This window comes from Sesamum indicum, linkage group LG2 (genome assembly GCF_026168435.1).
Source record: "Sesamum indicum cultivar Baizhima isolate 11 linkage group LG2, ASM2616843v1, whole genome shotgun sequence".
Classification (NCBI taxonomy): Eukaryota; Viridiplantae; Streptophyta; class Magnoliopsida; order Lamiales; family Pedaliaceae; genus Sesamum; species Sesamum indicum.
The window spans coordinates 628,224-649,965 of record NC_142658.1 but is presented as its reverse complement, the minus strand read 5'-3'; the positions used below and the strand labels follow the sequence as shown (position 1 = coordinate 649,965).

The 21,742-nt window shown below is 36.8% G+C and overlaps 4 protein-coding genes across 7 annotated transcripts; 1 reads left to right on the top strand and 3 right to left on the bottom strand.

Moving 5' to 3' along the window:
* Positions 1–33: 33 nt before the first annotated feature.
* RANBPM (SPla/RYanodine receptor (SPRY) domain-containing protein) lies at positions 34–6,272 on the bottom strand. Its single transcript, XM_011098130.3, has 10 exons — positions 5,676–6,272; positions 4,689–4,835; positions 4,391–4,477; positions 4,138–4,183; positions 3,665–3,741; positions 3,020–3,182; positions 2,583–2,651; positions 2,115–2,174; positions 1,190–1,276; positions 34–694 (listed from the first exon to the last, which is right to left on the bottom strand). Exons 1-10 carry the CDS (start codon positions 6,068–6,070, stop codon positions 419–421), a joined length of 1,407 nt encoding a protein of 468 aa, XP_011096432.1. The 5' UTR covers positions 6,071–6,272; the 3' UTR covers positions 34–418.
* A 1,681-nt stretch (positions 6,273–7,953) lies between these two features.
* Positions 7,954–10,264, bottom strand: LOC105175616 (V-type proton ATPase subunit G). Its single transcript, XM_011098117.3, has 5 exons — positions 9,396–10,264; positions 9,047–9,180; positions 8,855–8,955; positions 8,575–8,719; positions 7,954–8,216 (listed from the first exon to the last, which is right to left on the bottom strand). The coding sequence occupies exons 2-4, from the start codon at positions 9,132–9,134 to the stop codon at positions 8,576–8,578; spliced, it is 333 nt and encodes a 110-aa protein (XP_011096419.1). The 5' UTR covers positions 9,135–9,180; positions 9,396–10,264; the 3' UTR covers positions 7,954–8,216; position 8,575.
* An 82-nt stretch (positions 10,265–10,346) lies between these two features.
* On the bottom strand, positions 10,347–11,322 carry LOC105175607 (SSUH2-like protein). The gene is made up of 4 exons (XM_011098105.3): positions 11,086–11,322; positions 10,844–10,903; positions 10,686–10,732; positions 10,347–10,601 (listed from the first exon to the last, which is right to left on the bottom strand). The coding sequence occupies exons 1-4, from the start codon at positions 11,245–11,247 to the stop codon at positions 10,514–10,516; spliced, it is 357 nt and encodes a 118-aa protein (XP_011096407.1). The 5' UTR covers positions 11,248–11,322; the 3' UTR covers positions 10,347–10,513.
* Positions 11,323–12,236: 914 nt separating this feature from the next.
* ATSAC1 (Phosphoinositide phosphatase family protein) lies at positions 12,237–20,837 on the top strand. Of its 4 annotated transcripts, none has more exons than XM_011098069.3 (17): positions 12,237–12,629; positions 13,081–13,285; positions 13,416–13,581; positions 14,378–14,600; positions 15,006–15,082; positions 15,486–15,673; positions 15,762–15,859; positions 16,026–16,159; positions 16,233–16,367; positions 16,958–17,333; positions 17,435–17,556; positions 17,755–17,862; positions 18,409–18,477; positions 18,547–18,744; positions 19,322–19,513; positions 19,938–20,049; positions 20,280–20,837. In XM_011098069.3, the coding sequence occupies exons 1-17, from the start codon at positions 12,474–12,476 to the stop codon at positions 20,550–20,552; spliced, it is 2,832 nt and encodes a 943-aa protein (XP_011096371.1). In that variant the 5' UTR covers positions 12,237–12,473; the 3' UTR covers positions 20,553–20,837. The 4 variants fall into 4 exon arrangements, with proteins under 4 accessions (XP_011096371.1, XP_011096380.1, XP_011096386.1 ...); XM_011098078.3 differs by having other exon boundaries at positions 12,240–12,629; positions 20,304–20,837; XM_011098084.3 differs by lacking the exon at positions 18,409–18,477 and having other exon boundaries at positions 12,241–12,629.
* Positions 20,838–21,742: the final 905 nt, after the last annotated feature.

Below are 21,742 nucleotides of genomic sequence, written 5' to 3'. Positions count from 1 at the left end.
AAATTACATTCGGTGCTGTATAGATCCAGGCAATTTGAAAAAGGAATAGCATTCCGAAAGTAGTTCACCATCCAAATCGAAATGTAGCTCGTTTGTGTGGAAGATAAACCTCATGTACAGAGTCAACCATAACAAAAGATTATATCAATCAACCTGTACATCACAATTCCAGCAATTTCAGTTCGACGACAACTCTATCTCTAGAAATACAGTATGTCGACCCCATTCATCCATCTAATCTATTGAGCGGTTGTGAACACAAACCAGAGGATGCCACCACGGGAGAATAGGGGTCTGCTGCAGATCAAGGCTTTCTGTTGTGTATATCAACCGCAAGTTTATAACCCGATGCAGGGTAGCCAAGGAGGTCAACTGAACATATACACAGAAGGTTAACTGGTCTACGGGTAGAACTGGCTTAACCTTTCTTACCACTCTTGAGAATTCTGCTCAATTGGAAAGCTTCACCCTGATCCCCATTCAAGGACCTCTTCTCCAAAAAGCAAGCAGTAACCTGTCTTATCAGTCTCTCAAGACATGAGTGCATGCAGAGGCTAGCATCTTTCAACTTTGGATTTGTTGATAAAACCATAGCATTCACTGCATCAGCTACCAGCTCCCGTTGAGATTCTTGAAGAAGATATCCAACAGATGACTTGCTCGGTTGTTCATATGCCAATAAAGCAGCACAATCCTAGCAGGAGAAGACAGTGATGCCAAAATAACCAAAGAAAATGCTATGTGGTGCAGGTGCTCAAAATCAAATAGTTGCACAATTATGTATTGGCAAGAGGGTCTCAATCTAAAATCAATACAAATTTTGTTTTCCCATTAGCATCTGATAAATAGAGATTTTTCCATACAGCATACGATATCCAATTTAATCTGGATCCTAGAGGTTCAAGGCTAAGTCATAACTCTCTCACATCCAAAACACAGAAAAAAGAGGTATAAAATCCCTGTGATCGTTGCAATCAAAACAACAGCTGAAGATTGATACAAAGAGAAAAGGGGAGCAACCGGTTTTTTTCTTTTTTTTCTTTTTTGCATTCAACACTGTGCTATATGCAATTATGCATTACCAAATGAATATGTATTTGCACCCAATCATATGGTGAAAGGCTAAATGAAACAGGTGCAAGCATTTTCCTTCTCCTATGAAGCAACAGACTTTAATAAAGAGGAATACCTTAACTAGATCATCAAACCCTGACAACTTCTTGAACTTTTCAAATTCACTTCTGCCATACATTATAGCTTCCTCCAGCTTCCCATCCTGCAGTACAATATAAGACTTGATAAACAGAGTTGTGAACTCCCATTCAAAGGCCGAGCAATCACAAAAGAATATGAAACCATATCCTATATTCCTTCATACTTTGTTATACCTAATTCAGAAGCTATTCGTAAAATATATTCGAGTTGGCAAATTAATAAATGAATGCATGACTAGAGGATTCAGGCAAAGCAGAACACAGCCATTGAAATATCATAGATATCAGATACTTTAAAACTTCAGCAACAGAAAATTTAATGTCTCTACCTCTTTCTGAGCAGTGAGAATTCCTTTTTTTTTTTTTATTAAGTGTAGCATGTGAAACTCTGAGCATGAGTGGCGGTAAGACTCGAAACTAGACGGGGCGACTATCCCATCTAAAAGCTTAAAATTCATCTAGAAAAGCTTCAAATTCTTAGACAGAGGAGAACTGTACCTAAGGCAATCACGTAAGTTGGCTACTTCACAAATGGGCATCAGTTCCTTCATTTTTGTCTATGTATTACAGTAAAGAGTATAAGTATGTTACCGCTTCGAAGAGATAATTGATTCACTTTCAACTTGTTAAGGCAGATTCAGGCAAGTCTAACAGCAACCATGACATAATGACTTATATTTAATGGATATAACTTTGTGTGATCTAGCACCAAATGCTCACCCATTCAGGATTAAACAAATTGATTCCACACCCTTCTTTCCCATCATTCATTCCCCACCCCAACCTCACCTACTGAGAAAAATGGGGAGACACATGTTGGGGAAAAACAAATGAGAAGTGGAGTTCAGACACCTAAATACATCCATTATCCCATAAATGACACAAGAGAAAGATGATTACCCGGACAAGCTCAATAAATTTTTGACAATGTAGCAAAAAGCAAATGGTTGACGTGTCATCCTGCATTGTAAAGAATAATAATCAACTGATGGGATAAATAAGTATTAATCATTAAAGCATCAGATAATCCAGTGACATTCTGAAGCACAGTACTTCAACTAAAAGGAGACTTATTCTGGGAACTTGGGAATTGAAAAGGATAAGCCCATAGTAAATCATGATTATCAGCCAGAAAAACACCACGCAGAAACCTCATGGCTGCACTAAGAGTGTTCACTATAGTAGAAGTAATGATATACCTCAAAATGGAGGACAATATTTATACAAACATATCCTGACAGATTATATTGATACAGTGACAACCAATAAAGTCCTCTGCGTTAAGAATGTTTGAAAAGCTAACTACGTAAAACAATCAAGATAATTGGAAGTTACCAATTCGGCAGAAAAGAGCATTAGATAATCTACCTCAACAGTCTGAGGATACCACTTGCGAAGTGTTGAAAATGTCTCATCAATCTTTCCGGACTTTATTAGCTACATGACCAAGAAGAAAATTAATCAATCAAGACTAATCTGCAAAGGACCAATTAAGCAACTTATTATAATAATAAAAGCCAGTAATAATAGAATGGAAAGTCAGAACACCAAGTTTTGCTAAAACAAAATGTTGAAACGAAAAATTAGCACTAAGGACAATATTATTACAGCAACTCAAGTATGCATTGTTCAACCCCAAAAATAATTAGTTCGAGAAGTATGTTACTGCGACATAACCTTTAAATTCAATGATGAAAAAAGTCAGTGCTTGCTGGGAAATTCTTTAAATTCAATGATGAAAAAGTCAGAACAATGAAGCTCACACAGAGTAAATACAAAGAAAAGAACCATGCTTCAGGTCATACCTGTCGAAGAGTCCTCCTCTGATTCAATGCATACATGCTGTCTTCCTCACTAAAACCATATTCTGGAACCAGAGAAATGGGAGGCACAGTACTTTGACCAGCAATGTCAAACAACTTTAGAGTCTCTTCATATCCATAGTGTTGTAAATAGGATCGAACTATTCTGGAAAACAAAAAATCAATGCAATTAAGAAAGAAAATATGAGTTGCAAATCTTAATCTTAAAGTGATATAAAAAGAGCGTGAGATGTCCGGGCACTAATTTTACCATCTTCTTGTCTAAGATGTCAGCAATGTATTTCTTTAGAATCTTTACACCATACATCAATCTCTTTTCTGGACTTAAACCCAGTATCAAGATGTCAAAATTGTGAACGGAAGTTTTAGCTTGGAAGAGGCATCAATGCATTTGAGGACAATTTTGAAAAATCTGTCAGCACAATCATATACGTCATGCTGATACGAAGAATATTTACAAATTTGTATCTCATACCACAAAGACATAAAACCAAGGCTGGTTGAATTAATAAACTGGGACTTAATGTTTACCAAAGATCATTCTCAAAGCTTTCAAAGAGTTAGTTATAGCATATTATGATATAGCAGATCCTGAACCCTTCTTTATCAAAAGCTTTTGAAACTTACCCATAACTGGCATCCTGTGGTATTGTGATATTGTCAATTTTTATCTGTTGTTTAGCTCTTTGTTCTGCTTCATACGCCTGATCAATGGATTCACGACATCAGATGGGTAGATTAAATACCATAACATACTTTGACATTCCCAACATTCTATTAAGAATTCCTTTCTTTTTTACAGAAATGCGGAGCTATGTTCAAAGTTACCTACACAGTGTACCCGAAACAAAGTCCATGAATTGAAGATTAAGTTTAAAGCAAATAATTAGAAAAAAAAATCATAAAACTTGACAGTAGGCATCTTCCAAACTTGACTAATAAGCTAGCAGGCATTTCAAATTGGTAGATAATTTTCCATAAATGAGTACTTCTTGGGCACTAACATGATTTAAGCAAAGGATAATTTATAAACAAGTGGAACAAATCCAGCTAGCTTATTTTGAGAAAGGAGTTGACCAAGAAAAGAAAGTAAAACTTACTTTAAGATCGAAGACAAATGGATCCTTTCCGAAGTTTACAGTCACCCTGTCATAATAAGATCAACACTTAACCATAAGAATATCTATAAAAAATTGACCTCCTTGGACCATACATTGCCAGATCAAGTGAGCAGTAGCATGTCCAGACCACAAACATGGACCTATAGTGCCAGAACCAGTGACCAGTAGCATGTCCAGATAACAAACATGGAAATGAGACAAGTGATACGAAAACTTTAAACAAGATACATACTCCTCATTTTGGCTATGGACAGCAACTGTAGGTATCACTGGACCCTTGACATCCTTATACACCGAGCCTACTACAACCCCATTTTTTCTGGTAAAAGGGAAAATATCGTAAGAAATTTTAGAAATAAAATAAATAGATGAAATAACTGTATGGATATAAATAAAATCTCAAATACCATTAGAAATTAATTGAAAAAGGTATGGGCGACTTCTGTTCTCAATCCTAAGGACCCATGTAAGTTGTATCCACAAGCAAAACATCCAGTATAAAGGTGAATCTAAATTGCAGACTAACTTACGTGAAAAAGAATTCTTGTGTTGCATAGTTGATACCACCACCAACTGTATCACCAGTTGTGTAGGTTGGGCCAAATGTGTCTCCTTTTCCATGTCCACGATAAAGCATCCCATCATCACCATGATATCCGTAACTGTTTGCTTCCCAGCTGTCGGATATAGAAGCATCAATGAGAACTTCAAAATCAAATAACCACCACCAGAAAGATAACAACAGAGAACCACTTAATCAGAAGCTCTAGAAAGAACTTTAAAGCAAAATAAGATTAGAGCTTGAATTTTTAAAAAGCATAATAGTTGATTGAAATTCTCAACTATTCTATTAAGAATTATTATCGTGAGTCGCCATTCAATCTATCTCATTCTTGACTCTTGTAACTACATTTTTGTTTCATTCAGTTTCTCCATTTTGAAACACAATAAGGCTTGGCCATTAACCTCAGAAAAGAAAGAGACTATAAAGACAACTAAAACAATAACTTTAAAGTCATGTGAAAAATACATATGAAGAAACCAAAAGTATAATTATGATAAGATGGTAATCAGTAATGCACAAACAATTCCTAAATTCCTTATGAGGAGAAGTAACTGAAAGCATAGGCAAACAAATGCGCAAAACATCACAAGATACTGATGCAGCTAAAGTTGTTTTCCCCCAACCAAACAAGGCATAGTACAACTCCAGAAATAGCATATCACCCCGTATCACCACTCATAAAAAATACCAGCTATTTGAAGCAACCTTCAACTTCCAAAAACACATTCTTTGAAACGTAAAAAGGATAAGCAAAAGAATTAAGCAGTGGCTTCATTTTCGTCGCCAGATGATCTCTAACAACAAAACTACTCTTTACCAGATCAAAATCCCCAACCAAATCCCCAAATCAACCTCCATCACTAAAAAAACTCAAGATAAATTAACAAGGACAAGGAAAACCCCATGAATCCAGGGTTATAACACGCTTCAAATTGGCAAACCGCAAATATACCCTGGTTGGCGGCGGAGTCTGAAAGCAGAGGTAGTAAATCCGATGGCAATTTGCCCCTTTGACCCAGCGTTCTTTACATGAATCTCAAAATAATAAAGAAGCCGCTTCATTGGTGCAGCGCGATTCGCCTGCGCCACTCCAACGTCGTGTCCATGCAAATTAACGCTGGGATACAAAAGGGAAAGCTTGTCGGGGCCCACCACCGAGAAGCCGCCGGAGCTATTTACAGTATCTAACTCTGTCGGAGATTCCTCCTCTTCCTCTTCAAATTCGGACGCATATTTGGTTTCGGGTTTTACGGCTAGGGTTTTGGAAGTGTGGCACCAGAGATCGAGGAAGTAGGAGCCGATTAAATCCTTCGCCGGAGGTTGGCTTTGCGACGTTGCTTCTGACATTCTTTCTGCGGGAAATTGGAAATCAAGATTGCATTTACAGAAATTTGGGAAACTACAAAATCAAAATTTCTTGAGAAGTGAGCAATTGTGAATTTTAACGGGCTTTTAATATTTAGGCACTGTGATTTACTGCAAATTGCTTTCTTCTCCAGTGTGAAGAGTGTAGAAGACGGATAGATCACGACTTCACCAGGAGAAGATAATCGTGAGTTGTAATGACTGGAGCTTTGATTGGGCTTTTGTTTGGGGCTTGGGCTGCTTTGAATAACTTTATAGGACGGGGCTTAACCAAAGAATCCAGGCCTACCAAATTGATGGACTGGACTAGGACAATGGAGTCTATAGGTCCGGCCCAACCTATTAACACCAGCATATTATGATTTTCTCCATAACATCCCATCGTCATTTCTTTCGAATATCGCAAAATAAAATTGGTCTTCTAAAATAAAATCGCGTTCCTATTAATTCTCTCACCTAACTTCGGGATTTTAGAAGAAACAATGATACACAATACTGATTTTCGTCCCCTACTAAAGTCAAGCACATGTACAAATTGTAAGACATATAATCAATACGAGACATTTGCTTATACTATTAGCTTCAAACGAGGGGTGTGAGACGGTCATACAACCTTGTTCCCACAGGGAGTGCCAAATAATGTGGCGTGCACTCCCCACAGGATCGATATCCGTTGCATGAGGTATTATCCGTTCACACATTATATGATTCAAAGTTGAAAAAGCGTCTCATTAGGGAAATTAGAACTTTGGGCTTATTGTCTAAGAAGGGACTAATAAACCACTCAAATTTCTCATTTACAATCGATTCGGATATTTGCCTACATTATTAGCTCCCCATGAGAGGGGTTTGGGATGGGCACATGGTCTTGTTCCCACAAAAAGGAGTCAAATAATGCGGCTTGTGACTCAATTGTTGCTCCGTTGCGTGAGATTTTGTCCGTTCTAACTTAATGGGACACTTGCATATTGCTATATTCTTTAAAAGTTATCTATGAAATTTTCCAAAACAATATTAATTTCCAACTTTGCATATTAGTGACCGAGAGATAAGAAAGAGCCAGAGGAAGTTTGAACCTTTTCTACAACTGTAGAATATATAAGTAAAGGCCCCTAAAAATTCCAGGACCTGCATTCTGTGCCTACAACTCCCATGGATAATTTTTGCCAACTTGTAAGAAAAATCAGTGACAGAATGGAAATCTTGGGTTGATCTTCTGGAAGATAAGTGCAAACATCCTAGCATTAGTCCTAAACAAACTGCATTTGCTCATCAAAGTCGTTTTCAGGCAGTTTACAAGAGTTGGCGGATGTCCAGTATATGATGATAAGGTGTCAAGACCATCTATCTTGATTCGTGTAACGAAACGTGCATGAATCGTATTCCTTGGTTCTTGGAATGTTTCCCTTTGAATGTGAGCTCTTTCAAAGAATGTAGCACTCAATTTCTTGATCAGCAGAAGAATGCTCAGCTGTGCCACCATGAGGAGGGGAAAAACTCTACTGTCTTTTTGAAGAATACATGCTGAAGAGCTATAATTTGGAAGACAAATCTTGGGAATTGCTAGTATTAGGTTTATCGTTCGTTGTGGTTAATCGAGAATGAGGGCAAACATATAATATCCTGGTCCTGGAAATCTGGATATGATCAATGGCATATGTTCAGTGCCTATGACCTGTCTCAGGTATGCTGGTCTTTTATGTGCAGAAATTTGAAGAGTACTGCATTCTTCTTTAGTGACAGTGTCATCGTCTGCACCATTAAGACACAGAAATGCTGAAAACGGAGACAACTTAGGGGTGATTTCTCGTTTTATAGGACTGGTTTAAGAGGCCATACTGTAAGATGAGTTTAACCGAACTTCCTTGTATTAGAAACGTGATCGTGTCAACCTTTATTCTGAATCCAATAACACAGGAGTATTTGCAATATCCTTCTTACATACACTCCAGAGCAGATCTATAGTTGTAGAAGATAAAATGAGAACAAATGGATGGAAAGTACTGCTAAAAGTTGTATTGCAAGAAGCATAAGTAAATCTTCTAGAAGTACAACTTCATCGACATAATCTTTCGCCCTTTTATTGATGTAGCAAGTTCTGCATATCTGTCTCTTTTATTGTTTTAATCTGTAGGGGAAAAACAGGCACCTGTCTTTCAGCAGCGGCATCAACAGCAGTAAAACACAAGTATACAACACAGAATTGTTGTCATATGCAGCGGCATACAACAGCAGTAAAACACAGAATCGTTGTCCGACTAATATGACTCTTTAGACCCTTCTGCTAGAAGAGGTCAAAACTACAAATTTAAGAACAAAATCATTCGAATCACATCAGAAGTTCCATGTAAGTTTTTATCTAGTCCATGTTAATCGGATAATAACCAGGTTACCTTCATCATGACGTCACTGTTCCATCGGAAGATGATTAGAAGAACGACAGAAGCAACTACTAATAAACATGATAAAGAAACATGCATTCTTACATCAAGTTCTCACGGTTGTGATGTACTTGAGCAGCATTTGAACAACCTCAGGGGATACATTCGAGGCCTTTGCCTTCAAGTTTTGAATCTTTGCTTCGGTTTCTGCCTCAAGCCTCTTCCCCGTTGAGTCAGAGCTCCCAGTTGACTACATAGATAGTCACAAAACTTTGTTACTGCACGTAACTTCATCGTTCATGTTGGAAAAGCAAAACAACAGACAAGAAACACAAAGTGCTGATCATATTAGAACAATTATGCAGTAATAGAATGCGAAAACAACCTCAGAAATACTCTTGTGGTACTCGGCTTCCAAATGCGACTTATACTTTGCCACTTCCCCGTCGGCCTCATCCTTAGCCTGCTTCAGCCTTGCCATTTTCACTGACAATATGGTATGCATGGAAACAACATATATCAAAGTTCATGTATTTGAAAATAAATGCATTGTATGAAGATAATTATTTTCTTTTACGGTTTCTAGCAGCCGTGACAATTTGTTGAGCCTCATGTTCTGCAGTGAGTAGCATCTGAATGCCTCCTTGTCCTCTCATCGGATCCATCGCAAGTATTCAAACAAAGAGAGAAAGGAATCCCAGGAAACAACCTCTGCAATTTGATATTACAAGAAATATCAAATATATGTAAATCAATCACATTGATTCTGGAAAATGATGTCATATTATACATTTGGAATTTTGCTTATAAATCAGAGATCTATGTTATAGTTTATATATAATAATCGATAAACCATAACATTCATACATATTGGATCAAGAATCAGGGGGAAAACAATGAACGAAGATGTTAGCTTGATGGAGTACCTGTTCTTGTGAGAAATTTGAAGCGGAAAACGTTGTTGTATCCCTTTCAAAGAAATGCTGGAGAAGACAAATATGTACGAGACTATGTTGTCCCTTGATACAAGAGTTTCTGTTAATGTTACTGTTACAAAGTGAAGCGTAGGCCCACAATGTTTGCTACCCAATTCTGTCATGTTCTAAGCCCACTAATGAACATAGAAGATTAAGGTAATTTAGCCCAATTCACTATTTTATTTTATTTTTAAAAACATCAATTACATAATTATATCAATATTTAGATACCACCCTTCGATTTGTTTTTTTTTTAAAAAAAAAAACATAAAAATTTTAGAACGGTTCACCCACTAATAATAAAGCTTGTTTGACATAAACTCCAGTGACGTCATAACTTACTCCACAACTTAGACTTTTGAATCTTATCATAATTAATTATATAAATAAAATAATCTGTGAACCTTGGAAAACATTTTCAGTTCACTTTGACTAAGCAACACTAGTTCATAACTGGTGCAGTGCACTCTCCATAATTTTTCTACTGATTTCACTATTCTTGGTTATAAATACTCAAGACCTTAGATCAAGAATTCCCCAGTGCATGATGGCAGCTAGCGCCAGACTTTGCTCCTTCTCTCTTTTCTTATGTGGTACTTTGTGTTTCTTGTTCTTGCAACATTAATTTACAGAAAAGCACAGTTTTTTCTGTTCTCTCATGTTTAGTTTGTTTATGACAGCCATGCTGTTTCTGGAATACAATCTGCAGTATGCAAGTGCGAAAATCTGCCCACAATACTGCATAGTTGATGGAAGCTTTTACATGACTTGCCCCTCTTCGGGTTCTCAGCAGCTGCAACCACCCTGCAACTGCTGCTTTGCTCCATCCGGTTGCAAAATTTACCGCGGTGATGGAACTCTCTATTGTACTGGAACCTAAATAAAAACCAGTCTTCTGGATACAGTTCAAACCATGATCATGTACTTAAACATAAAGCTCACCACTGTGCCCGATGTTGTTCATGCTACATATATATCATGAACTACTAGTAACACACTTATGTTGTAAAATAAAATAAAGGTTGGCTGATTTTCAGAAATGTTGAGTGCCTGACAAAATGTTTAGTTCATCTTTCACCGCGTTGTTCTGGTGTCAATCCTCCTTTGCCGCAAACAGGACAACTCTTGAGCCCGAATCCTTGGCACTCAAAGCACCTATTCATGATCAGACAAAAAAGGATCATCATCAGGCTGAAGAGTGATTCTTGTGATCATGTTAACGGAAGACGCTTGACTTACTTCCATCGCTCAAAAATGTTGCCATTCTTCTTGTTCTTTCCTGTTCCCTAGTTGATTTCCAGCACAAAAAACAACCTCTGTTAGTTTAATTCCAGTTGAATAATGGTTAATACAAGAGTAGGATGAAATAGTTCAAAGGTTGTTTTAATTGGCAAAACCTTACACCCCGGACATTCTATTGCACCTTGGCCTTTACATGTTTTGCACCTGTTTGTTATCTGCGTCGAGACAGTAGTGCGCCAGTTAACATGAGGTTTTACACAATCTCATTGCATTCTAATTAAGATACAAACCTTACGAATATCGTTAACTCTGTCATCTAATGGGGGAAGACTGAGTTTGATGAAAAACTAGCCAAAAAGAAGCAAAATGAGGCTAGCTATTGAGTTTTAGGACATACTGAATTCAATGAGAAGCCACCAGATCTTGCTGCATGTAGTGTGAGATCCCTTCCTCTGTGTTGCTTCCTATTTTCTTCTGAAGTGCTGATGATTAGGTGAGGATGGAGGTGTAGTAATGGAGGAAAGGTGAGGCTACTGCTGCACAAGTGCAAACTCTTCATTCTTTTCTTGGTTGAGAGGTTGAGGAAGGCTGTTTCTTTTTACACGAAGTTGAAGCTTTGAATGGATAATGAGATTGTGGCATACATATATCATTGCAAAACAAAGCATAGGCCTATGTGGTCCATAACCCACAAAATATAATGATGTTTCTTTAAAGAAAGGGGGGGGGGGGGTTGTTGTGTATGGATCTATGGATTTGGAGTTAAGATTTCTCAAATATAATGAATTTAGGTTAATTGTTTTAAATATACGAAATTACATTTTACACGTACAACTCCTCCAAAAGTTTATACAATAAAAAATTTCATTAGGATTTTGATGAAAATTTTGACTTCATAAAAAAATATATATATATTATAACTCTACTTATAAGTATAAGAATATATATACGAATGTTAAATGAGTAATAGCATTAAAAATTTATATAGTTTCTTTTACTAAAGTCAGTATTTTTCGTCCAAACTCTAATAAAATGCAATTAGGTGTAAATGTTGGATTGGCCTGATCGATTGACCCATACATTCGGAATACCAACCATTGATGTTTTCATCATCCAATGATTCTTGAAATTATATGTGGCTCGTTAGTACAATTGTCATTCTATAAATAATTGTTGATTCATTTCGCAAGTACGTATAAGTTCCTCTAAAATCTAGCATTGTAATCGCGTAAGCAAATTTACCGATTTGTATTGCGAGTCAACACATCATCTAACTCGAAAATTTAAAGTAGACCTCATTTGACAAGTCATCAAGTTATCACTAATCTCGACTCGAATCAATATTTATAAAGAAAGATCATTGAATATGTATGTCATAGTTGAATAAAAATAAAAACAAAATAACAACATAATTTAGAAAAGAATATACATTTTTAAAAATATAACAAACCAAATCCGAGAAAAAAAATGAGGTAAAAGGGAAAATCAAGAAGAGCATTATTTTCTAAGTGATGTATATGATAGAACAATCTCAACAGAAGAACTCGTGTTTCACTGGACCTTTGAAGGCAAAGTAGCTATAAGGGAAAAGCGATTTAGATTTACTGCCGCCTCGGAGAATACGATTCAGTTGACAGTTTTGGGAGGTACAAGGAAAAAGGGGAAAATGGCGGAAAGAGAGGAAACTGTAAAAGCAAAAGATTTGTCATCAGCCTAGAAGAAATGTGATGATAATCCAGACAAATTGAATCCAATTTCAGTTCAGTTCAAACACCCAGTTGCAAGATGGCGAAATCAGAGAACCCAAAATCCAATTCAGTGAATCATCCGCCAGCATTCGGGTCTAATTCTTCCAAAATTCACCCGACAACCGACCCGGAAAGCCCACCCGACCCGAGTTCATACTCCTTGGAGAAATATCGCCTCTATGAAACCCGTGCGGTGAGTTTGATTGATAGTTGTTTAATGTTTAAGCAGGTTAATTTGCAATTTGTTTTCTTCTTTAAAATAGGATGTGCTTAACTGATTCTTTATCAAGTTTTAACCTTTATCGGATTATCAGTTACTTCACACTTTAGTGGATATATACTAAATTTTCAGCATATGCAAATGAAGTGTTTCTGTTTGATTTTGGAGTTAACCTCAGTTTATGAAAGTCTTTGTGCCGCAGACTTTGTTTATTTTATCCAGATTAATTAGAAAACCTGGAGTTTAGCTATGTAATGGATTATATTATAGATAAAGCTTTATTTCACTGTGCCAAATTGTTTCTTTTATTGAATTTTAGATTCTTTTTCGTTATTGAAGGTCATGATATAGAAGAGCTAAAGGCAACCTTTTCATTGATATTTTTAATACGGACCTCACTGTTCCTTAATTTCTCGTTGCCCAGAGGTTTTATTTGATCGGAAGTGATAGGAACAAGAAGTTCTTCCGTGTGTTAAAGATTGATAGAATGGAGCCTTCGGATTTGAATATCAGTGAAGATCCTGTTGTTTATCCACCACAAGAAGTCAAGAGCTTGCTCCAGCGGATTGCTGAGGGCAATCGTGCTACTGGAGGGTTAAATTTTGTTGCCAAGGTGTATGGCATTGTTGGTAAGTCTAGAAAATGAAGAACGAGAATGAGTTCAAACATTATTAGATGTGCAAGTTTTATGCTAAAATGATTGCTCTCAGTCCTCGTGTATTCTTATACTTTTCTTGTTCTCTTTTTGTTGCTTTATAGGCTGCATCAGATTCTTGGAGTCATACTATCTGATACTGGTGACAAAGCGGAGGCAAATTGGATGCATATGTGGTCATGCAATATATAGTATTGATGAGAGCCAAATAATTACCATTCCACATGTTTCAGTTCAAACTGACGTTGCTCATTCTAAAACGGAGCTTCGGTAACTTCTTTGTTTTGCTTGTTTAGAGTTTCATGAGTTTTCCTCCCTACCTGTGGCACAATACTGAACGTATATGAGGCAGTAATGCCTTCTGATATAGAGCTGAACATGACCCCAATGAGTGGCTTTTCTCTGGTGATGAGAGTCCCTGACATACATGCTGTTTAATTCGGTTTATGGGAGCCAAGTATCCATTCTGTTGCATGGACACAGATTTAAGCTATGTGGCTGAGGCCTTTAGACTCAGTTTTATTGTAGAGCTTTTGAGATCATTTAAACTGTGATCATGATCATGTTTTTTTTTTTTGGTTGGAACCAAATAAAAAATTTAGTAAGGGTGCACCTTTCAGGTGCAGCATCTTGTTTGTGCTTGTTTTGCAGAATTGAATGGATAGGGTGGTGAGGGGGTAAGGCGCTTAAATCTCTCTGTCTTTTGGTTGCTTACTGATTTGGGTGAAAAGATATGAGATGTCCTTTTATCGTATAAGACTAAGCAATAGCTAAATTCTTTTGAGGCTCTTTCTCGATCTTTTTCAGATTTAGATTTCTATTGAAGAGTTTAAAGAGGTTGTTTTGTTTTCTTGGTTTGTGACTCTGTGGTCTTACAATGGTCTAGCAACCTGAAATGAGTTAGATTAGTTACCTATGGATAACTGTGTACTGTCCTAGATTTAGGTGGATGGTTTTATTAGTAGTTGATATAAAATTAACAGTTTACGTCATGAGAATGAAAGTTGTTTGGTAAAATGATAATTTAGTCATGTTCTCATAATTGATGAATTTGCTTCATTTGCAGGTACAAGAAGCTTTTATCCAGTGTTGATTTGACAAAAGATTTTTTCTATAGCTATACATATTCTATAATGCAAAGTTTACAGAAAAATGTGTTATCAGCAGGAGAAGAAGGGATGCCATATGATAACATGTTTGTTTGGAATGCTTTTCTAACTCAACCTATTCGATCAAGATGCAAGAATACCATTTGGACAATAGCTCTAGTTCATGGGAATTTTAAACAGGTTGGTTATTAAGGTTTAAGTTCTAAACTTTGAACCCTCGTCTCTTTTTTTGCTTTCACCTTGAACTTGTTGCTGGCCTCGTTCCATGAGTTGTCAAAATATGTATGTTCAAATTATGTATTCGATCCATATATCCCCCACATGTTTCTTGCTATTTTACTTTGTTTTTATTACAGCTGGTATCTTGAGTGATCCTTTTTAGCTCTATCCCTGCATTTTGATATTGACTGAGTGCATATTCATCTATTAAGGTTATTGAATTCCTTTGTTATGATCTTTTATGGTATTAGATTTGTTACTTGTAGACTTCTAATCTGAAGTATTTTTATGATGGTGAGATGGAACAACTGCAATCATTTGCTCGAGATAACTATCTACCTTAAATTTTCTATATCTAATTGACAGGTTAGACTATCAATCTTTGGAAGAGATTTTAGTGTCTCTCTGGTTTCTAGACGCTCTCGTCATTTTGCAGGGACACGGTAAAGCTTATTTCAAGCTTCTAACTTTTCTATCATTCATCTCAAGATGCATGTATCCTGTGTTTCTCTAAAATGTGGATCTTGTTCTAAACAGATGAAATGACAAGAGTATTTATATTTGCATTGTAGCCCTTGGTCTTTGTACTGTTTATTCTTCCTTGCTGCGAACTTTATTCCTCATACCGTAGACTTAGGTGGCAGTTGTGTATATATACCACACACCTGTGGTTCCAACTAGTGGAACTATTAGTAGACTGTGGATTTATTGGGTCATGCTTTTTTGAGTCAAACATACAATAAATTTTAAGGCTAGATTCACAGAAAATGACTAGAAGTTTCATTTTTGCTTTGTTTCTTATATTACAAGACTTCCAAGGTAATATCTAGTTTGTTTCTCCCGCAGTTATCTAAAACGTGGAGTTAATGATCATGGAAGGGTAGCCAATGATGTTGAAACAGAGCAAATTGTTCTTGACGAAGAAGCTGGATCATGCAAAGGAAAAATGAGTTCGGTTGTACAAATGAGGGGTTCTATTCCTCTTTTCTGGTCACAAGAAGCTTCAAGATTCAGTCCTAAACCTGATATTATATGTAAGGGAAACAAATTTTCCTGTTCTCATGTTCTTATTTATGTGTCTTGATTTTAATTTCTAGATAATCTTTCATGTCTGACTTGAAGTGCAAAGATATGATCCTACATACGAGGCAACCAAACTGCATTTTGAAGACCTGGCAAGAAGATATGGCAATCCAATCATTGTTCTTAATCTGATTAAGGTTGCACTATTCTTAAACGGCTTGACTGAACTCAAGCACCTGATGGCTATTGGCTTTCATAATTTGCTTTAAATAGTTTGTTGAAGTCTGAAATTAAGTTCTGTTGGACTTTTGGTGTAAATTTTGACTTGCTTCTTTTTCTCCCTGCATACTGATCTAATTTCAGACAGTTGAAAAAAGACCAAGAGAAATGATGCTAAGGCGTGAGTTTGCTAATGCAGTCGGGTACTTAAATCAGATTCTTCCAGAAGAAAATCATCTCAAATTTATCCATTGGGACTTTCACAAGTTTGCAAAGAGGTATCTACGTACCTTTAACAGTGGATTGCCTTTCCTTTCTGGTCTCTACTAACTTTTTTCTATGTTTATTCAGCAAGTCGGCCAATGTCTTGGCAGTTTTGGGTGGAGTTGCAAGTCAAGCACTTGATTTAACTGGATTTTATTACAGTGGAAAACCTTCAGTTGTGAAAAGAAAGGCTGTCCAACTTGCTCGAACTAGCACTGGAAGGTTTTAGTTTATTCTCTTTGCTTAATTTACTTGTACTTTTTCACTTGTAATGACATCTCTGCTAGGCTTTCTAAACAAACAGGGATTCTCTCTACTATGCTTGTTCTTTTTTCTCTTATTTTCTTCTTCTTCCTTTTTTTTTTTTATGTGTTGCTCTGTCGCACGGTTTCTGTGGGCATGTCTTTGTGTGTCTATGCATGTGTGTGTGATTAGTTTTTTGAAGTTTATTGCTTTAGTAGTTTCTTTTTTTCTTTAGTTGTTCCATTTTGGAATAAATCTTACAAGTTTTTATTTCACATTTTGTTTCTTTTTAATCCACGGATTGAGATTTAATCACGCACATCATCTGTAACAGTAGATGACATTTATTTGAACATGAGAGTAAACTTGCATTATTAACTCTCTCTCTTGTGATGAAATCCATTTGTTAGCATATGAAGATGCTGAACTGTTTCTGGTTTTAATAGTTTTTCTGTTTCTTTATTTCTCATATTAGTATCTTTTCTTCCCCCCAACTCCACCTGGAGGGGAGTACATCTACCCTTCGGGAATGCTGCGGATTTTGAATTTACAAAGACTGCATTCTGCAGGGACTCTGCTCTTAGAGATTTAAGAGCTAATTCTGCAGAGCTTTCAAGGGCTAGTGGTGGTGCTGATATCTTGATCAAGCAAGAGAAGGAGTCTGAAATTAGTCAGCAGAGTAAGAAAGACATGAATGATAATTCAGCACCAAGATTTCAGAGTGGAGTTCTGCGTACAAACTGCATCGATTGCTTGGACCGCACAAATGTTGCTCAATATGCTTATGGCTTAGCGGCTCTTGGTCGCCAACTTCATGCATTAGGTTTGACAGACAATCCAAAAGTGGATGCTGATAGCAGCATAGCTGCTGCTCTCATGGATATGTATCAGAGCATGGGTGACGCCTTGGCGCAGCAATATGGTGGCTCTGCAGCACATAATACTGTATACCTTTCTTCTGGAAGCCAAACTATGTGATCAGTAATATTTGCTGTCTCTGCTTTTTGTAGTGGTTAAGTAAGTGCTCTTTTTGTCACAACACATAGGTGTTTCCAGAGAGGCAGGGAAAATGGAAAGCTACAACACAGTCTAGGGAATTTCTGAAGTCTATAAAGCGATATTACAGCAATGCTTACACTGACGGTGAAAAGCAGGATGCAATAAATTTGTGAGTTTATGATTTTTCTATCCTCAAGCTGTCTGTAGAAACAGTTTTATTTAGCATTGCAGATTCAATTACAGAACTCTTGAGACTCTACTTTTTGAACCTTTCTAGTTCTTTTGTTTTCCTTGCAGAAGGTTTTTAGTGCATTATATGGTTTCATTTTGTGATGTTTCTAAGCCTGTCTACTGATGATCTGCACAGATTTTTGGGTTACTTTCAACCGCAAGAAGGGAAACCCGCATTGTGGGAGTTGGATTCTGATTATTATCTTCATGTATCTGGCATTGGAGATGATATTATGCCTGATAGGTAATTATAGAAGCACCATGTCTAGTACTCAGGCTAACTACTGAACCTGGATGCAAGTATACCTCATCTAGATTTTCATATAATATTTTTGCTTGCATTGGTTAGTTTGAATCAAGCCCTATGATTTTGTCTTGGTCATAAGTTACGGTATCTTGTGCTGTTGTTTAACTCTCTTGTATATATTATTTATGAAAGAGTGGAGACAGAATAATCAAAGTTGAGCAGTTTCCTACTTTTCGATTTGCTAAAATTTAATGCGTGTATACTTTCTGATGGTCTAGCCTTCTCCATTCAGGGTTGCAGGCACTTATACTTTTTCTAATATCAAAATAATGTACTTTATATTAATTATGCATTGTCTTTTTCCAATTCTTGTAATATACGAGCCATTCACAGATTGTCAGCTGGAGAAAGTTTCATAGATACCATGTACTGCTAATTGCTATGCTGATTCAAATGAGTCTTCAGTCAAATGGATGTTTTCTCTAAGCTATTTGTGCCTTATTAACTTGAGATATCCTAAATCAGCATTATTCCATGTGACAGACACCCATTGTTCGAGACTTGTGCACTTATTCAACTACAAATGGATAAAGCATCATTAGGATTTTCAGTGTAGGTCAATATTTTGCTTTGCTTATTGATCTATGCAATGATAATATTTCTATTTATGTTGAATGACAGTCCTTTAGATGATGCTAAGCCTTCAGCACCAGCACCTCCGTTGGCCCCGATTCCTGCTTGTCGAGAGGACTACTTGCGCATGAAGTTGACATCATTTGATAAATTAATAGAAAGGACATGTAGTTCAATAAAAAATGTACGACTTTGCAGTGAGCTAGATCATAAATCAGGAAACTTTGGCGTGGCACCTGATGCAGCGTAAGTGGATTCTTAACTAAGAAAATTGTGTTTATGATTCAGCATGGAGCAGTTATCAGGAAATTTGTGTATCATTTTATAATCAATTTCTGCACCATTGACGCGAATTTGATGCTTAGTATCTTAGGGTGATTTCTTATTTTTCTTTAGCAAACAAGCCAAAACTTTGAATTGGTTAGCTGTGAGCTAAAAACACATGCATTTCCCTTTTGTATGGTGAGAATTTAGTCTTGTCGGGGCTCAGATAACAACTAACTTTTGGGAGAAGACAGAACCCAGGACTTCAATTGGTGTGAGCATCCTTTTTAGTGGAATTCTTTGATAAGTAGTGGTCTAGGATGTTAGATGGGGATCTTCAAAATGATTGGTTCTGAACAGAATCGTATTAGTATATTAGAAGCAGCAGTTTGTAGAACCTTCCATTTGCACGACAACTTTGGAGGAGAGTGGATTTGTTTTTGTGTCATTTGAAGTTTTGTACTTCTGAAACCTCTCTCCATTACAGCATTGTGGGAGTAATGCAGTTAATTTAATATATGGTAACAAATGACTCATTTTTTAGACTTATCTGTTGCAGCGAAATACAGCTCAAGAGTCCGAATTGGCTTTTTGGCCAGACGAAATACGAGGATAGTAGTTCTGCACCAAAGTTGACTTCCAATGAAGTTGCAAGTGGAGGAGCTCATGATGAAAAGAAAATTGATGGCCTATACGATCTTAATTTGTTTTCTCCGATCATTGAGAGCAATGAAGAAGATGTCTTCCAACAGTAATTTCCTGGCCCTTTACACAAATTTTGTTGATTTTGTGTGTTTCTGTAATCCTGGATCACGTCTATGATGAGCAAAATATACATTAAATGTGACTATGATTTAGTTCCCCTCACCTCAACTATTCTTTATTCAAACTCATTGTACATTAGAGTATATACATGCATATGTGGATTGATAGTTTTTGGCTATCTTACAAGTCGCTCATGTAATAATCATGGAAATTTTCTCTCTTTTCCACTAGTTCAGTTAAGGATAGTTTTTTAAACAGGTTTGTTCTACTTTTCTTCTCCATCTGACCATGTTAGACACGTGAGAGAGCAGGCAGAGAAAATTGTTTGTTATTTTGTGCTCAAAAGCATTTCTCTATATAGCGTACACATATGGCCGCTTTCTTGTTTATAAGTTCTTTTCTTCTTTTAGATACCTAGCAATGACAACAGTCGATGAGGCTAATGGTTGGTACGGCGGCACATTGCTGGGTGATCAAGATGAGAACAGTGATATTTATCAGCATTATGCTGAACTCATCCAGGTATAGAAGATCCTATCCTCTATCTGAAACATCTTCATAGTTGTAGATTAATATTCTGGACCGTATATTGTTATATACTGGTTTAACAGGTAATTTAGATGGTGTGCATTTAACTCTGTGTATGAACATAAACGCAATTGCTGCTTTAGGTGAAACAATGTGTCATTATACATTGTTCATTGTGTTTTGCCTTATGCATCATATTTGACGATATTGCTGTGCTTCTTTAGTGTCTGAGTTGCTGGGACTTGCAGGGCCCTGCAATGGAACCCTTTCAAAATGATCTCGAGAAAGAAAAATATTACGCTGATCTTCTCCGCGTGAACATGGTCGACTGCATGGATGATACTGCCATCGAGGCAGAGATGGAAGCCGCTCTCAAGGAGCATGACCGAGTCGGTGCTGATCTCGGGATTTTCCCCAAGTCGTGTAGCGCTCTAGTTATGGATCCAAGCCAGTTAACAAGATGGATCCTCGGAGAAGATCGACTTCACAAGCTTTAAAACACAAAACTGCATGTCATAATTGCAGTTCCTGAAGCGTTTCGTCCTGCCTGCTTTTTTTTAAAGGCCCTTACATATAAATGAATCATGTAAACAGCTTATTCACCACAAAGATATCAAACTTCAATGAGGAGAATCACATATTTGTTTCTCCCCCCTCAAAATCCTGCAACTGCTTGTATGTATGAGCTTTCTCAAGGCAACGATGGTCGGTCGTGTAATTGTAATTGTAACTATTTCGTCTTTCCATCGCATATGTTACTTTCTTTTACCTTTTCTTGTCAAGATTGATGAGAAGATGCCTCCTTCCGGAACTGAATCTTGTTTCGAAAATCTGTCCGATCAAAGTGGATTCTATTACATTCTTGTGCACCAGCTCTCATCTGTCCTACTTTCTAGAGTTGATACAAAATTGTCAACGAAAATCCACATAATATAGGCACATTGATCTATCTCCGTATATGCCAATGTGAAACAAGCAAACATGGGTTAACTAGAGATTTGATTATTCAATTTTATATTCCCAATCTAGTACGGAAAGTTTCAATTAATGCAGTTTTTCTCTTTCAATATAACTACACCATGGATCTTAATTATGAATAATCAGTATAAGCCAATGGTAAATACCAAATATGTATAAATAATCAATACCTACTATTAAAACCGACTAACAACTACTATTAAAGTAGAAATTAACATTTAATTCAGAGATACCAACAATCTAATGTGAAGAATTTCAATAAATGCATCCTTCTGTACTACGTATTTTCTGGAGACAAGTTTAATGCTCCTCGAGACTAAATAAATTCCAACTACTATTTAAGTTGGGAGATGTCCAATAGTTGGCAAATAAAAAATTATTACAAGCTTTCCGGAAAATGTCGAATGAGAAGAGTTTGGTTCCGGTTCCACATATACCTGCGAACTCTGGTTTTTGCGAACCAAGTTTCTATAAGATTGTGTTGCCCAATACAAACATCGATGGTGTCGTAAGTTTCAAAACTGTAACTTTTTCCTTGTGATTTTCTCTCTTTTTGCTCCAACTTCGTTTCTGAATGTTGTAGAGAATCCCTCCGGAATTTCTGAAGCATATGGAGGAAGAAGAACCGTCGGGAGTTGCAACTCTGACAGTCTCTTCTGGTCGGAAATGGCATGTCAAAGTGTCCAAGGAAGACAATGGCATCGTTTTC

Coding starts and splice junctions, on each gene's coding strand:
- RANBPM (XM_011098130.3), bottom strand. CDS start 6,070: ATGTCAGAAGCAACGTCGCAAAGCCAACCTCCGGCGAAGGATTTAATC. Junction 4,836..5,675: donor AGACTCCGCCGCCAACCAGG/GTATATTTGCGG, acceptor TATATCCGACAG/CTGGGAAGCAAACAGTTACG. Junction 1,277..2,114: donor AATTTATTGAGCTTGTCCGG/GTAATCATCTTT, acceptor ATTGTACTGCAG/GATGGGAAGCTGGAGGAAGC.
- LOC105175616 (XM_011098117.3), bottom strand. CDS start 9,134: ATGGATCCGATGAGAGGACAAGGAGGCATTCAGATGCTACTCACTGCA. Junction 8,956..9,046: donor TGTCACGGCTGCTAGAAACC/GTAAAAGAAAAT, acceptor CCATATTGTCAG/TGAAAATGGCAAGGCTGAAG. Junction 8,720..8,854: donor ACCACAAGAGTATTTCTGAG/GTTGTTTTCGCA, acceptor CTATCTATGTAG/TCAACTGGGAGCTCTGACTC.
- LOC105175607 (XM_011098105.3), bottom strand. CDS start 11,247: ATGAAGAGTTTGCACTTGTGCAGCAGTAGCCTCACCTTTCCTCCATTA. Junction 10,733..10,843: donor TAGAATGTCCGGGGTGTAAG/GTTTTGCCAATT, acceptor GAAATCAACTAG/GGAACAGGAAAGAACAAGAA. Junction 10,602..10,685: donor AACATTTTTGAGCGATGGAA/GTAAGTCAAGCG, acceptor GATCATGAATAG/GTGCTTTGAGTGCCAAGGAT.
- ATSAC1 (XM_011098069.3), top strand. CDS start 12,474: ATGGCGAAATCAGAGAACCCAAAATCCAATTCAGTGAATCATCCGCCA. Junction 15,674..15,761: donor TCCTAAACCTGATATTATAT/GTAAGGGAAACA, acceptor TCTGACTTGAAG/TGCAAAGATATGATCCTACA. Junction 17,863..18,408: donor GATGATATTATGCCTGATAG/GTAATTATAGAA, acceptor TCCATGTGACAG/ACACCCATTGTTCGAGACTT.